Here is a 12,796-nt window from a genome sequence, read left to right on the forward strand (position 1 = left end):
TAAATCTATTGTGGACATAAAATGCCCTTGCTGAACAAAAGGCAAGATAGTCCTTACAGTTACCATTTTGAACGTTGGTATCCTTACATAACGATTCAATATTTTTAGATCCAGAACTGGTCTGAAGGAATTCTCCTTCTTTGGTACAATGAAGAGATTTGAATAAAACCCCATCCCCTGTTCCAGAACTGGAACTGGCATAATTACTCCAGCCAACTCTAGATCTGAAACACAATTCAGAAATGCTTGAGCTTTCACTGGACTTACTGGGACACGGGAAAGAAAAAATCTCTTTGCAGGAGGTCTCATCTTGAAACCAATTCTGTACCCTTCTGAAACAATGTTCTGAATCCAAAGATTGTGAACAGAATTGATCCAAATTTCCTTGAAAAAACGTAACCTGCCCCCTACCAGCTGAGCTGGAATGAGGGCCGCACCTTCATGTGGACTTAGAAGCAGGCTTTGCCTTTCTAGAAGGCTTGGATTTATTCCAGACTGGAGATGGTTTCCAAACTGAAACTGCTCCTGAGGATGAAGGATCAGGCTTTTGTTCTTTGTTGAAACGAAAGGAACGAAAACGATTATTAGCCCTGTTTTTACCCTTAGATTTTTTATCCTGTGGTAAAAAAGTTCCTTTCCCACCAGTAACAGTTGAGATAATAGAATCCAACTGAGAACCAAATAATTTGTTACCCTGGAAAGAAATGGAAAGTAGAGTTGATTTAGAAGCCATATCAGCATTCCAAGTTTTAAGCCATAAAGCTCTTCTAGCTAAAATAGATAGAGACATAAACCTGACATCAACTCTGATAATATCAAAAATGGCATCACAGATAAAATTATTAGCATGCTGAAGAAGAATAATAATATTATGAGAATCATGATCTGTTACTTGTTGCGCTAAAGTCTCCAACCAAAAAGTTGAAGCTGCAGCAACATCAGCCAAAGATATAGCAGGTCTAAGAAGATTACCTGAACACAGATAAGCTTTTCTTAGAAAGGATTCAATTTTCCTATCTAAAGGATCTTTAAACGAAGTACCATCTGACGTAGGAATAGTAGTACGTTTAGCAAGGGTAGAAATAGCCCCATCGACTTTAGGGATTTTGTCCAAAAATTCTAATCTGTCAGACGGCACAGGATATAATTGCTTAAAACGTTTAGAAGGAGTAAATGAATTACCCAATTTATCCCATTCTCTGGAAATTACTTCAGAAATAGCATTAGGAACAGGAAAAACTTCTGGAATAACCACAGGAGATTTAAATACCTTATCTAAACGTTTAGAATTAGTATCAAGAGGACCAGAATCCTCTATTTCTAAAGCAATTAGTACTTCTTTAAGTAAAGAACGAATAAATTCCATTTTAAATAAATATGAAGATTTATCAGCATCAATCTCTGAGACAGAATCCTCTGAACCAGAAGAGTCATCAGAATCAGAATGATGATGTTCATTTAAAAATTCATCTGTAGGGAGAGAAGTTTTAAAAGATTTTTTATGTTTACTAGAAGGAGAAATAACAGACATAGCCTTCTTGATGGATTCAGAAACAAAATCTCTTATGTTATCAGGAACATTCTGAACCTTAGATGTTGAAGGAACTGCAATAGGCAATGGTAATTTACTAAAGGAAATATTATCTGCTTTAACAAGTTTGTCATGACAATTAATACAAACAACAGCCGGAGGAATAGCTACCAAAAGTTTACAGCAGATACACTTAGCTTTGGTAGTTCCAGCACTAGACAGCGATTTTCCTGAAGTATCTTCTGACTCAGATGCAACGTGAGACATCTTGCAATATGTAAGAGAAAAAACAACATATAAAGCAAAATTGATCAAATTCCTTAAATGACAGTTTCAGGAATGGGAAAAAATGCCAATAAACAAGCTTCTAGTAACCAGAAGCAAAGAAAAAATATGAGACTGAAATAATGTGGAGACAAAAGCGACGCCCATATTCTTTGGCGCCAAATAATACGCCCACATTATTTGGCAACTAAATGCTTTTTGGCGCCAAAAATGACGCCACATCCGGAACGCCGACATTTTTGGCGCAAAAGGACGTCAAAAAATGACGCAACTTCCGGCGACACGTATGACGCCGGAAACAGAAAAGATTTTTTGCGCCAAAAAAGTCCGCGCCAAGAATGACACAATAAAATGAAGCATTTTCAGCCCCCGCGAGCCTAACAGCCCACAGGGAAAAAAAGTCAAATTTTTAAGGTAAGAAAAAATGATTGATTAAAATGCATTATCCCAAATATGAAACTGACTGTCTGAAAATAAGGAATGTTGAACATTCTGAGTCAAGGCAAATAAATGTTTGAATACATATATTTAGAACTTTATAAATAAAGTGCCCAACCATAGCTTAGAGTGTCACAGAAAATAAGATTTACTTACCCCAGGACACTCATCTACATGTTTGTAGAAAGCCAAACCAGTACTGAAACGAAAATCAGCAGAGGTAATGGTATATAAATAAGAGTATATCGTCGATCTGAAAAGGGAGGTAAGAGATGAATCTCTACGACCGATAACAGAGAACCTATGAAATAGACCCCGTAGAAGGAGATCACTGCATTCAAATAGGCAATACTCTCCTCACATCCCTCTGACATTCACTGCACGCTGAGAGGAAAACCGGGCTCCAACTTGCTGCGGAGCGCATATCAACGTAGAATCTAGCACAAACTTACTTCACCACCTCCATAGGAGGCAAAGTTTGTAAAACTGAATTGTGGGTGTGGTGAGGGGTGTATTTATAGGCATTTTGAGGTTTGGGAAACTTTGCCCCTCCTGGTAGGAATGTATATCCCATACGTCACTAGCTCATGGACTCTTGCTAATTACATGAAAGAAAGCAAACAAAAGCGAGATTGTAAGCAATAGCCAAGTGAATGTTACATACTTACTATTGCTTACAATATGTCCCCGTCAAAATCCAGCACTTGATTTGGAGAGGACAGAGGGAAACTGATATGCGCATGCGTTAACCGGACATCTATTTGAATGCACATGCGAACCGCCATGATGCTTCTACCTAGGTAGATCATCATTATAGGGCCCGCATAATGAAGCCAATTGTGGGTTTGGCGAAATCAGCATTTTGGAGAACAAATTGCAGGAAATTTACTATAAACATTTAATAGGTACCAATTGCAAATATTTTTTATATAAAATGAGGTTTTAAAACAAGTTAAAATAATTGAGTTTACTATCCTTTTAATGTGTGTCATTCAAGTCACTGCTGACTCTCTGAGAAGGTATTGTGTTTAAATACAGCTGTACAGGCACTTACAGCATATGTACATATGTCATGGGGGGGGGGGGTCCAGCAGCAACTTTTACTAGAAGCATTTCTGCTAATGCAAGTATAGTGGAAACATGCTTCTATTTCATTTTTTACCTCTCTTTCCCTTTAAGTTAAAGGGATATGAAACCCAAAAATGTTGTGGTTCAGACAGTAAACATTCTAATTTACTTCTATTATCAAATTTGCTTTGTTCCCACAATATTCTGGTTTGAAGAGATAACTATAGTGTTGGCATCTAGTGCTCTAGCAATTGGGTAACATTATAGCAAAACTGTTGCCATAAAGTGCTCCAGAAATGGTCCAGCCCCTAAGCATACGTCCTTGCTTTTCAACAAAGGATACCAAGAGACCATGTGCACCAGCAAATGGTTAATCTTATTATGACCCATAACCTAAGCTACACAAGTAGTGGCCACACGCAGTACATACAAATCTCATACGAGTCACCGCTGAGTACTCTAGTCATCTCTTATTACAGTATTACTTTTAATATAGGAGCATTTTGATATTCCTGATTGGGACAGGCATGAATAAGCACTTTTTTTATTTTTTTAAAGAAAAAGTTAATAAAAAAAAGGAGATAGTACAGAACATGTACAACGGTCTTAGGGAATGATACACTTCAGTATAACAGCATTTACTTTAATATGAAGTTGCTAGTTTTTCCTATTCGGTGCAGCATCAGATCACACAGTCAAAAACATTACATAAAAAGAGAAAATGAGACTAGAACAAACAATACAGGCTAAACAAGGGAGAGAAAAAACAAATAGTGAGCAAAGAGAGGGGAAAGATTAGTGGGAGAAACATCAATAAATTAAAATGAACAGAAAAGCAAGTGATTGTACAGTTGACTGATTTAAAAAGGCAAGTATTTAAAAACATGGGCCCTTTAAAGGGACGGTCAAGTTAAAAAAAAAAAAAAAAAAAAAAAAACAGAATTTATGTTTACCTGATAAATTACTTTCTCCAACGGTGTGTCCGGTCCACGGCGTCATCCTTACTTGTGGGATATTCTCTTCCCCAACAGGAAATGGCAAAGAGCCCAGCAAAGCTGGTCACATGATCCCTCCTAGGCTCCGCCTACCCCAGTCATTCGACCGACGTTAAGGAGGAATATTTGCATAGGAGAAACCATATGGTACCGTGGTGACTGTAGTTAAAGAAAATAAATTATCAGACCTGATTAAAAAAACCAGGGCGGGCCGTGGACCGGACACACCGTTGGAGAAAGTAATTTATCAGGTAAACATAAATTCTGTTTTCTCCAACATAGGTGTGTCCGGTCCACGGCGTCATCCTTACTTGTGGGAACCAATACCAAAGCTTTAGGACACGGATGAAGGGAGGGAGCAAATCAGGTCACCTAAATGGAAGGCACCACGGTTTGCAAAACCTTTCTCCCAAAAATAGCCTCAGAAGAAGCAAAAGTATCAAACTTGTAAAATTTGGTAAAAGTGTGCAGTGAAGACCAAGACGCTGCCCTACATATCTGATCAACAGAAGCCTCGTTCTTGAAGGCCCATGTGGAAGCCACAGCCCTAGTGGAATGAGCTGTGATTCTTTCGGGAGGCTGCCGTCCGGCAGTCTCGTAAGCCAATCTGATGATGCTTTTAATCCAAAAAGAGAGAGAGGTAGAAGTTGCTTTTTGACCTCTCCTTTTACCAGAATAAACAACAAACAAGGAAGATGTTTGTCTAAAATCCTTTGTAGCATCTAAATAGAATTTTAGAGCGCGAACAACATCCAAATTGTGCAACAAACGTTCCTTCTTTGAAACTGGTTTCGGACACAGAGAAGGTACGATAATCTCCTGGTTAATGTTTTTGTTAGAAACAACTTTTGGAAGAAAACCAGGTTTAGTACGTAAAACCACCTTATCTGCATGGAACACCAGATAAGGAGGAGAACACTGCAGAGCAGATAATTCTGAAACTCTTCTAGCAGAAGAAATTGCAACTAAAAACAAAACTTTCCAAGATAATAACTTAATATCAACGGAATGCAAGGGTTCAAACGGAACCCCCTGAAGAACTGAAAGAACTAAATTGAGACTCCAAGGAGGAGTCAAAGGTTTGTAAACAGGCTTAATTCTAACCAGAGCCTGAACAAAGGCTTGAACATCTGGCACAGCGGCCAGCTTTTTGTGAAGTAACACAGACAAGGCAGAAATCTGTCCCTTCAGGGAACTTGCAGATAATCCTTTTTCCAATCCTTCTTGAAGGAAGGATAGAATCCTAGGAATCTTAACCTTGTCCCAAGGGAATCCTTTAGATTCACACCAACAGATATATTTTTTCCAAATTTTGTGGTAAATCTTTCTAGTTACAGGCTTTCTGGCCTGAACAAGAGTATCGATAACAGAATCTGAGAATCCTCGCTTCGATAAGATCAAGCGTTCAATCTCCAAGCAGTCAGCTGGAGTGAAACCAGATTCGGATGGTCGAACGGACCCTGAACAAGAAGGTCTCGTCTCAAAGGTAGCTTCCAAGGAGGAGCCGATGACATATTCACCAGATCTGCGTACCAAGTCCTGCGTGGCCACGCAGGAGCTATCAAGATCACCGACGCCCTCTCCTGATTGATCCTGGCTACCAGCCTGGGGATGAGAGGAAACGGCGGGAACACATAAGCTAGTTTGAAGGTCCAAGGTGCTACTAGTGCATCCACTAGAGCCGCCTTGGGATCCCTGGATCTGGACCCGTAGCAAGGAACTTTGAAGTTCTGACGAGAGGCCATCAGATCCATGTCTGGAATGCCCCACAGCTGAGTGACTTGGGCAAAGATTTCCGGATGGAGTTCCCACTCCCCCGGATGCAATGTCTGACGACTCAGAAAATCCGCTTCCCAATTTTCCACTCCTGGGATGTGGATAGCAGACAGGTGGCAGGAGTGAGACTCCGCCCATAGAATGATTTTGGTCACTTCTTCCATCGCCAGGGAACTCCTTGTTCCCCCCTGATGGTTGATGTACGCAACAGTTGTCATGTTGTCTGACTGAAACCGTATGAACTTGGCCCTCGCAAGCTGAGGCCAAGCCTTGAGAGCATTGAATATCGCTCTCAGTTCCAGAATATTTATCGGTAGAAGAGATTCTTCCCGAGACCAAAGACCCTGAGCTTTCAGGGATCCCCAGACCGCGCCCCAGCCCATCAGACTGGCGTCGGTCGTGACAATGACCCACTCTGGTCTGCGGAATGTCATCCCTCGTGACAGGTTGTCCAGGGACAGCCACCAACGGAGTGAGTCTCTGGTCCTCTGATTTACTTGTATCTTCGGAGACAAGTCTGTATAGTCCCCATTCCACTGACTGAGCATGCACAGTTGTAATGGTCTTAGATGAATGCGTGCAAAAGGAACTATGTCCATTGCCGCTACCATCAACCCGATCACTTCCATGCACTGAGCTATGGAAGGAAGAGGAACGGAATGGAGTATCCGACAAGAGTCTAGAAGTTTTGTTTTTCTGGCCTCTGTCAGAAAAATCCTCATTTCTAAGGAGTCTATTATTGTTCCCAAGAAGGGAACCCTTGTTGACGGAGATAGAGAACTCTTTTCCACGTTCACTTTCCATCCGTGAGATCTGAGAAAGGCCAGGACAATGTCCGTGTGAGCCTTTGCTTGAGGAAGGGACGACGCTTGAATCAGAATGTCGTCCAAGTAAGGTACTACAGCAATGCCCCTTGGTCTTAGCACAGCTAGAAGGGACCCTAGTACCTTTGTGAAAATCCTTGGAGCAGTGGCTAATCCGAAAGGAAGCGCCACGAACTGGTAATGTTTGTCCAGGAATGCGAACCTCAGGAACCGATGATGTTCCTTGTGGATAGGAATATGTAGATACGCATCCTTTAAATCCACCGTGGTCATGAATTGACCTTCCTGGATGGAAGGAAGAATAGTTCGAATGGTTTCCATCTTGAACGATGGAACCTTGAGAAACTTGTTTAAGATCTTGAGATCTAAGATTGGTCTGAACGTTCCCTCTTTTTTGGGAACTATAAACAGATTGGAGTAGAACCCCATCCCTTGTTCTCTTAATGGAACGGGATGAATCACTCCCATTTTTAACAGGTCTTCTACACAATGTAAGAATGCCTGTCTTTTTATGTGGTCTGAAGACAACTGAGACCTGTGGAACCTCCCCCTTGGGTTTATTTTTTGCCTTGAAAGGCCGATCCTGAGGAAGGGCGTGGCCCTTACCCCCAGTGATATCCGAGATAATCTCTTTCAAGTCAGGGCCAAACAGCGTTTTCCCCTTGAAAGGAATTTTAAGTAGCTTGTTCTTGGAAGACGCATCAGCCGACCAAGATTTCAACCAAAGCGCTCTGCGCGCCACAATAGCAAACCCAGAATTCTTAGCCGCTAACCTAGCCAATTGCAAAGTGGCGTCTAGGGTGAAAGAATTAGCCAATTTGAGAGCATTGATTCTGTCCATAATCTCCTCATAAGGAGGAGAATCACTGTCGACCGCCTTTATCAGCTCATCGAACCAGAAACATGCGGCTGTAGCGACAGGGACAATGCATGAAATTGGTTGTAGAAGGTAACCCTGCTGAACAAACATCTTTTTAAGCAAACCTTCTAATTTTTTATCCATAGGATCTTTGAAAGCACAACTATCCTCTATGGGTATAGTGGTGCGTTTGTTTAAAGTGGAAACCGCTCCCTCGACCTTGGGGACTGTCTGCCATAAGTCCTTTCTGGGGTCGACCATAGGAAACAATTTTTTAAATATGGGGGGAGGGACGAAAGGAATACCGGGCCTTTCCCATTCTTTATTAACAATGTCCGCCACCCGCTTGGGTATAGGAAAAGCTTCTGGGAGCCCCGGCACCTCTAGGAACTTGTCCATTTTACATAGTTTCTCTGGGATGACCAACTTGTCACAATCATCCAGAGTGGATAATACCTCCTTAAGCAGAATGCGGAGATGTTCCAACTTAAATTTAAATGTAATCACATCAGGTTCAGCTTGTTGAGAAATGTTCCCTGAATCAGTAATTTCTCCCTCAGACAAAACCTCCCTGGCCCCATCAGACTGAGTTAGGGGCCCTTCAGAAATATTAATATCAGCGTCGTCATGCTCTTCAGTATCTAAAACAGAGCAGTCGCGCTTACGCTGATAAGTGTTCATTTTGGCTAAAATGTTTTTGACAGAATTATCCATTACAGCCGTTAATTGTTGCATAGTAAGGAGTATTGGCGCGCTAGATGTACTAGGGGCCTCCTGAGTGGGCAAGACTCGTGTAGACGAAGGAGGGAATGATGCAGTACCATGCTTACTCCCCTCACTTGAGGAATCATCTTGGGCATCATTGTCATTGTCACATAAATCACATTTATTTAAATGAATAGGAATTCTGGCTTCCCCACATTCAGAACACAGTCTATCTGGTAGTTCAGACATGTTAAACAGGCATAAATTTTCACCACAGTGTCTTAAAGCCTTAAAAGTATTGCACACCAAATTTGGAAGCTTTAACCCTTAAAATAACGGAACCGGAGCCGTTTTGAACTTTAACCCCTTTACAGTCCCTGGTATCTGCTTTGCTGAGACCCAACCAAGCCCCAAGGGGAATACGATACCAAATGACGCCTTCAGAAAGTCTTTTCTAAGTATCAGAGCTCCTCTCACATGCGACTGCATGCCATGCCTCTCAAAAACAAGTGCGCAACACCGGCGCGAAAATGAGGCTCTGCCTATGCTTTGGGAAAGCCCCTAAAGAATAAGGTGTCTAAAACAGTGCCTGCCGATATTATTATATCAAAATACCCAGATAAAATGATTCCTCAAGGCTAAATATGTGTTAATGATCAATCGATTTAGCCCAAAAAAAGTCTACAGTCTTAATAAGCCCTTTTTGAAGCCCTTATTTACAATCGTAATAAACATGGCTTACCGGATCCCAGAGGGAAAATGACAGCTTCCAGCATTACATCGTCTTGTTAGAATGTGTCATACCTCAAGCAGCAAGAGACTGCTCACTGTTCCCCCAACTGAAGTTAATTGCTCTCAACAGTCCTGTGTGGAACAGCCATGGATTTTAGTGACGGTTGCTAAAATCATTTTCCTCATACAAACAGAAATCTTCATCTCTTTTCTGTTTCTGAGTAAATAGTACATACCAGCACTATTTCAAAATAACAAACTCTTGATTGAATAATAAAAACTACAGTTAAACACTAAAAAACTCTAAGCCATCTCCGTGGAGATGTTGCCTGTACAACGGCAAAGAGAATGACTGGGGTAGGCGGAGCCTAGGAGGGATCATGTGACCAGCTTTGCTGGGCTCTTTGCCATTTCCTGTTGGGGAAGAGAATATCCCACAAGTAAGGATGACGCCGTGGACCGGACACACCTATGTTGGAGAAATCATGTTTCAAATAGGGCATGTAATTTTAAACAATTTTCCAATTTACTTTTATCACCAATTTTGCTTTGTTCTCTTGGTATTCTTAGTTGAAAACTAAACCTAGGAAGGCTCATATGATGATTTCTAAGCCCTTGAAGGCCGCCTCTTGTCAAATGCTTTTTTATTTGCTTTTCACAACAGGGGAGAGCTAGTTCATGTGAGACATAGATAACATTGTGATCACACCCGTGGCTTGTGGCAGACACTGCACTTATTGGCTAAAATGCAAGTCAATAGATAATAAATAGTCATGTGATCAGGGGGCTGTCAGAAGATGCTTAGATAAAAGTTAATCACAGAGGTAAAAAGTGTATTAATGTAAAAGTGTTGGTTATGCAAAACTGGGGAATGGGTAATAAAGGGATTATCTATCTTTTTAAACAACAAAAATTCCCTTGAAGTCATTAAACTTTACAATTACGCTTTTTTTTTTAAAAAAAATAAATACTTACATTTTTGTTACTGTAAACTTATCTGGTTTCCTCCAATCATTGTGTACCCCTTTTGGCGTCCAGCTCGTGAGGCACACACAACGATTGGAAAAGCCAGATTAGTCATTGACCTGCTCAATACTGAAGGAGATGCAGGTGGAGGATCGTCTGTGTGTTTACAATTACGCTTCTTTTTAACCCTTTCGTGACAGGGTTAAAGTGCCTACATCGGAACAACTGTTCCGATGTAGACAAATTGAAACTACGCGATCGTGCATACGATCGCGAGATTTCAATTATTGGATCGCATCTGGGGGGCGTCCCTACAATCCTAGGAACGCCCTCCAGACCGCGATTAAATCCCTGAAGCACAGAAGGCTTCAGGACAGCCGTTAGTTATGACGTTCCATTACGTCATAACGGCTTTAAAGCCCAGTCTAATTATGACGGAATGGAACGGCATAACGGCTTTAAAAGGTTAAAAATACTTACCTTTTTGTTAATGTAAACGTTAAGGACTTAAGAGCCCATGTTTAAGATTATTTTTAATACTGGGCTTTAAATCATTCAACTTTACAATCACTTTAAAGGGACAGTCTACATCAGAATTTTTATTGTTTAAAAAGATAGATAATCCCTTTATTACCCATTCCCCGGTTTTGCATAACCAACACTTATATAAAATACACTTTTTACCTATGTGATTACCTTGTATCTAAGCCTCTGCAGACTGCCCCCTTATTTCAGTTACTTTAACAGACATCCATTTTAGCCAATCAAAGCTGCCTCACTGGAACTCCACGTGCATTAGCACAGTGTTATCTATATGAACCACATGAACTAACACCCTCTAGTGGTGAAAAATTGTCAAAATGCCCTGAGAGAAGAGGCGGGCTTCAAGGGCTTCAAGGGAAATTAGCATATGAACCTCCTAGGTTTAGCTTTCAACTAAGAATACCAAGAGAACAAAGCAAAAATTGGTGATAAAAGTAAATTGGAAAATTGTTTAAAATTACATTCTCTATCTGAATCATGAAAGTTTATTTTGGACTAGAATGCCCTTTAAGAGACACATAGAACATTGGTAAAGACATGAACATGAAAGGGATACGAAACCTAAAGCTTAGGAGTTGGCCCATTTTTGGTTTAGAACCCTGGGTAGCGCTTGCTTATTGGTGGCTACAGTTAGCAACCAATCAGCAAGCGCTACCGACGTGCTGAACAAAAAATTAAACATAAGAGGACGAAAAATGGATAAGAGTAAATTAGAAAGTTGCTGCTCCAAAAATTAGGTTTCATATCTCAAACTGCAAAGTTTAAAAATAGATAAAAACATTGAGGTGGCAAATACAGCCATTCACATAAATGAGTAACCACAACAGGGGATCTTTTTTGCCGTTCCTCACCTTTATATTCTGGGGTAAACTCCATCATTTCTGGTGGCAGAGACTCATAGAATCGCTGTTCCCGGTTGATGAGGGGCTTGCATACTGTATGGTCGTCATAGCGCATCATGCTGCTGTGACCTCCCACCTGATGAATGAATGGCTCCAGCAGGACCCCCCGGCCCCTGTCACATACAGCGCTCTTGCCGCACTTCCCCACTTCCATGGTTTGACAAACACACATTGCGTTGGGTGCACTACGCTCTGTGGGGGCATGGGGAGGGGCGCAGGGGCCAGACAACAGCACGGAAGGGCAAATAACTGGAGATGGCAAATTCTTTGCACCAAAGCTACTTAGTTGATCTGTAAGAAACCAAACATTTCCATTATAAAGGAACAAGACAGGAATCAAATGTAACATCTTACCATGAAATGCAAACAAAACCTGAGTTTTCTCACGCATCACAAATACAAAAGGTACTTCTGTAAATGACTATATTACCTGTGCACACACAATACATCTCTGTAGGCTTCCGGTGAGATCGGTGAGGCATTTATGCACCAAGGTGTTATCGGTACAGTGTATGTGTTGGATCTGGTCTTTGGTTGCATCTTAAACACACTATGTCTTTGTCTACCTTACAGATATATGCCATATCATCTAGATTGTGCTCAGTGGTGTCGCCAACCAGCCTCTGTACTATCAGATTCCATATTAAATTCTGTAACTGTACAGCAGTGACCCCTGCAAACTGAAAATAAAACCAACAGGGCGTCTCAGATTCTCTGCTTTCTGATAGCAGGCTGACCCCATTCTCACGCCAATCTCATCGCTCCTGTGCCATCTCAGCTAGGCATCATCTGGGGATATATAAAGCTCATCTGACACATCCTAAGCCTTCTGAGCTTCTTTAAAAGGGTCAAAACCAAGGGTGGACAAACCTAGTTACAAAAGGCGCCGTCGTGGCAACTGTATTATATACTCAATTAAATTAGTAATAAGGCAGCAGTGGTTGAATAGATTTGAAGAAAAATACTGAAAGGGATATAAACAAAGCCACCTTTAAAAAACAAAAAACCCCCACATACTTCAGATTCCTAAATCAAATTTATGCCAACTGCCCTAACTTCTTAACTACCTGACAATGTATTTATTTTTTTGCACAAAATAATTTTTAAAAAAACATTCAAATCAGTAGAAAAAAAGAATGCAACTCAAATAAGATCCAATTCTCAAATTATTA

General features: G+C 41.0%; 1 protein-coding gene across 1 annotated transcript in view; it reads right to left on the reverse strand.

Moving 5' to 3' along the window:
• Window positions 1–11,950, reverse strand: part of IP6K1 (inositol hexakisphosphate kinase 1) — an 81,435-nt gene extending 69,485 nt beyond the window's left edge. Inside the window, exon 1 of the mRNA XM_053721141.1 lies at window positions 11,574–11,950. Coding sequence (XP_053577116.1) covers window positions 11,574–11,796 — 223 coding nt within the window. The 5' untranslated portion in view covers window positions 11,797–11,950. The remainder of the gene's footprint in view (window positions 1–11,573) is intronic.
• Between the last annotated feature and the right edge of the window lie 846 nt (window positions 11,951–12,796).

The sequence above is a fragment of the Bombina bombina genome, chromosome 7 (assembly GCF_027579735.1).
Source record: "Bombina bombina isolate aBomBom1 chromosome 7, aBomBom1.pri, whole genome shotgun sequence".
Classification (NCBI taxonomy): domain Eukaryota; kingdom Metazoa; phylum Chordata; class Amphibia; order Anura; family Bombinatoridae; genus Bombina; species Bombina bombina.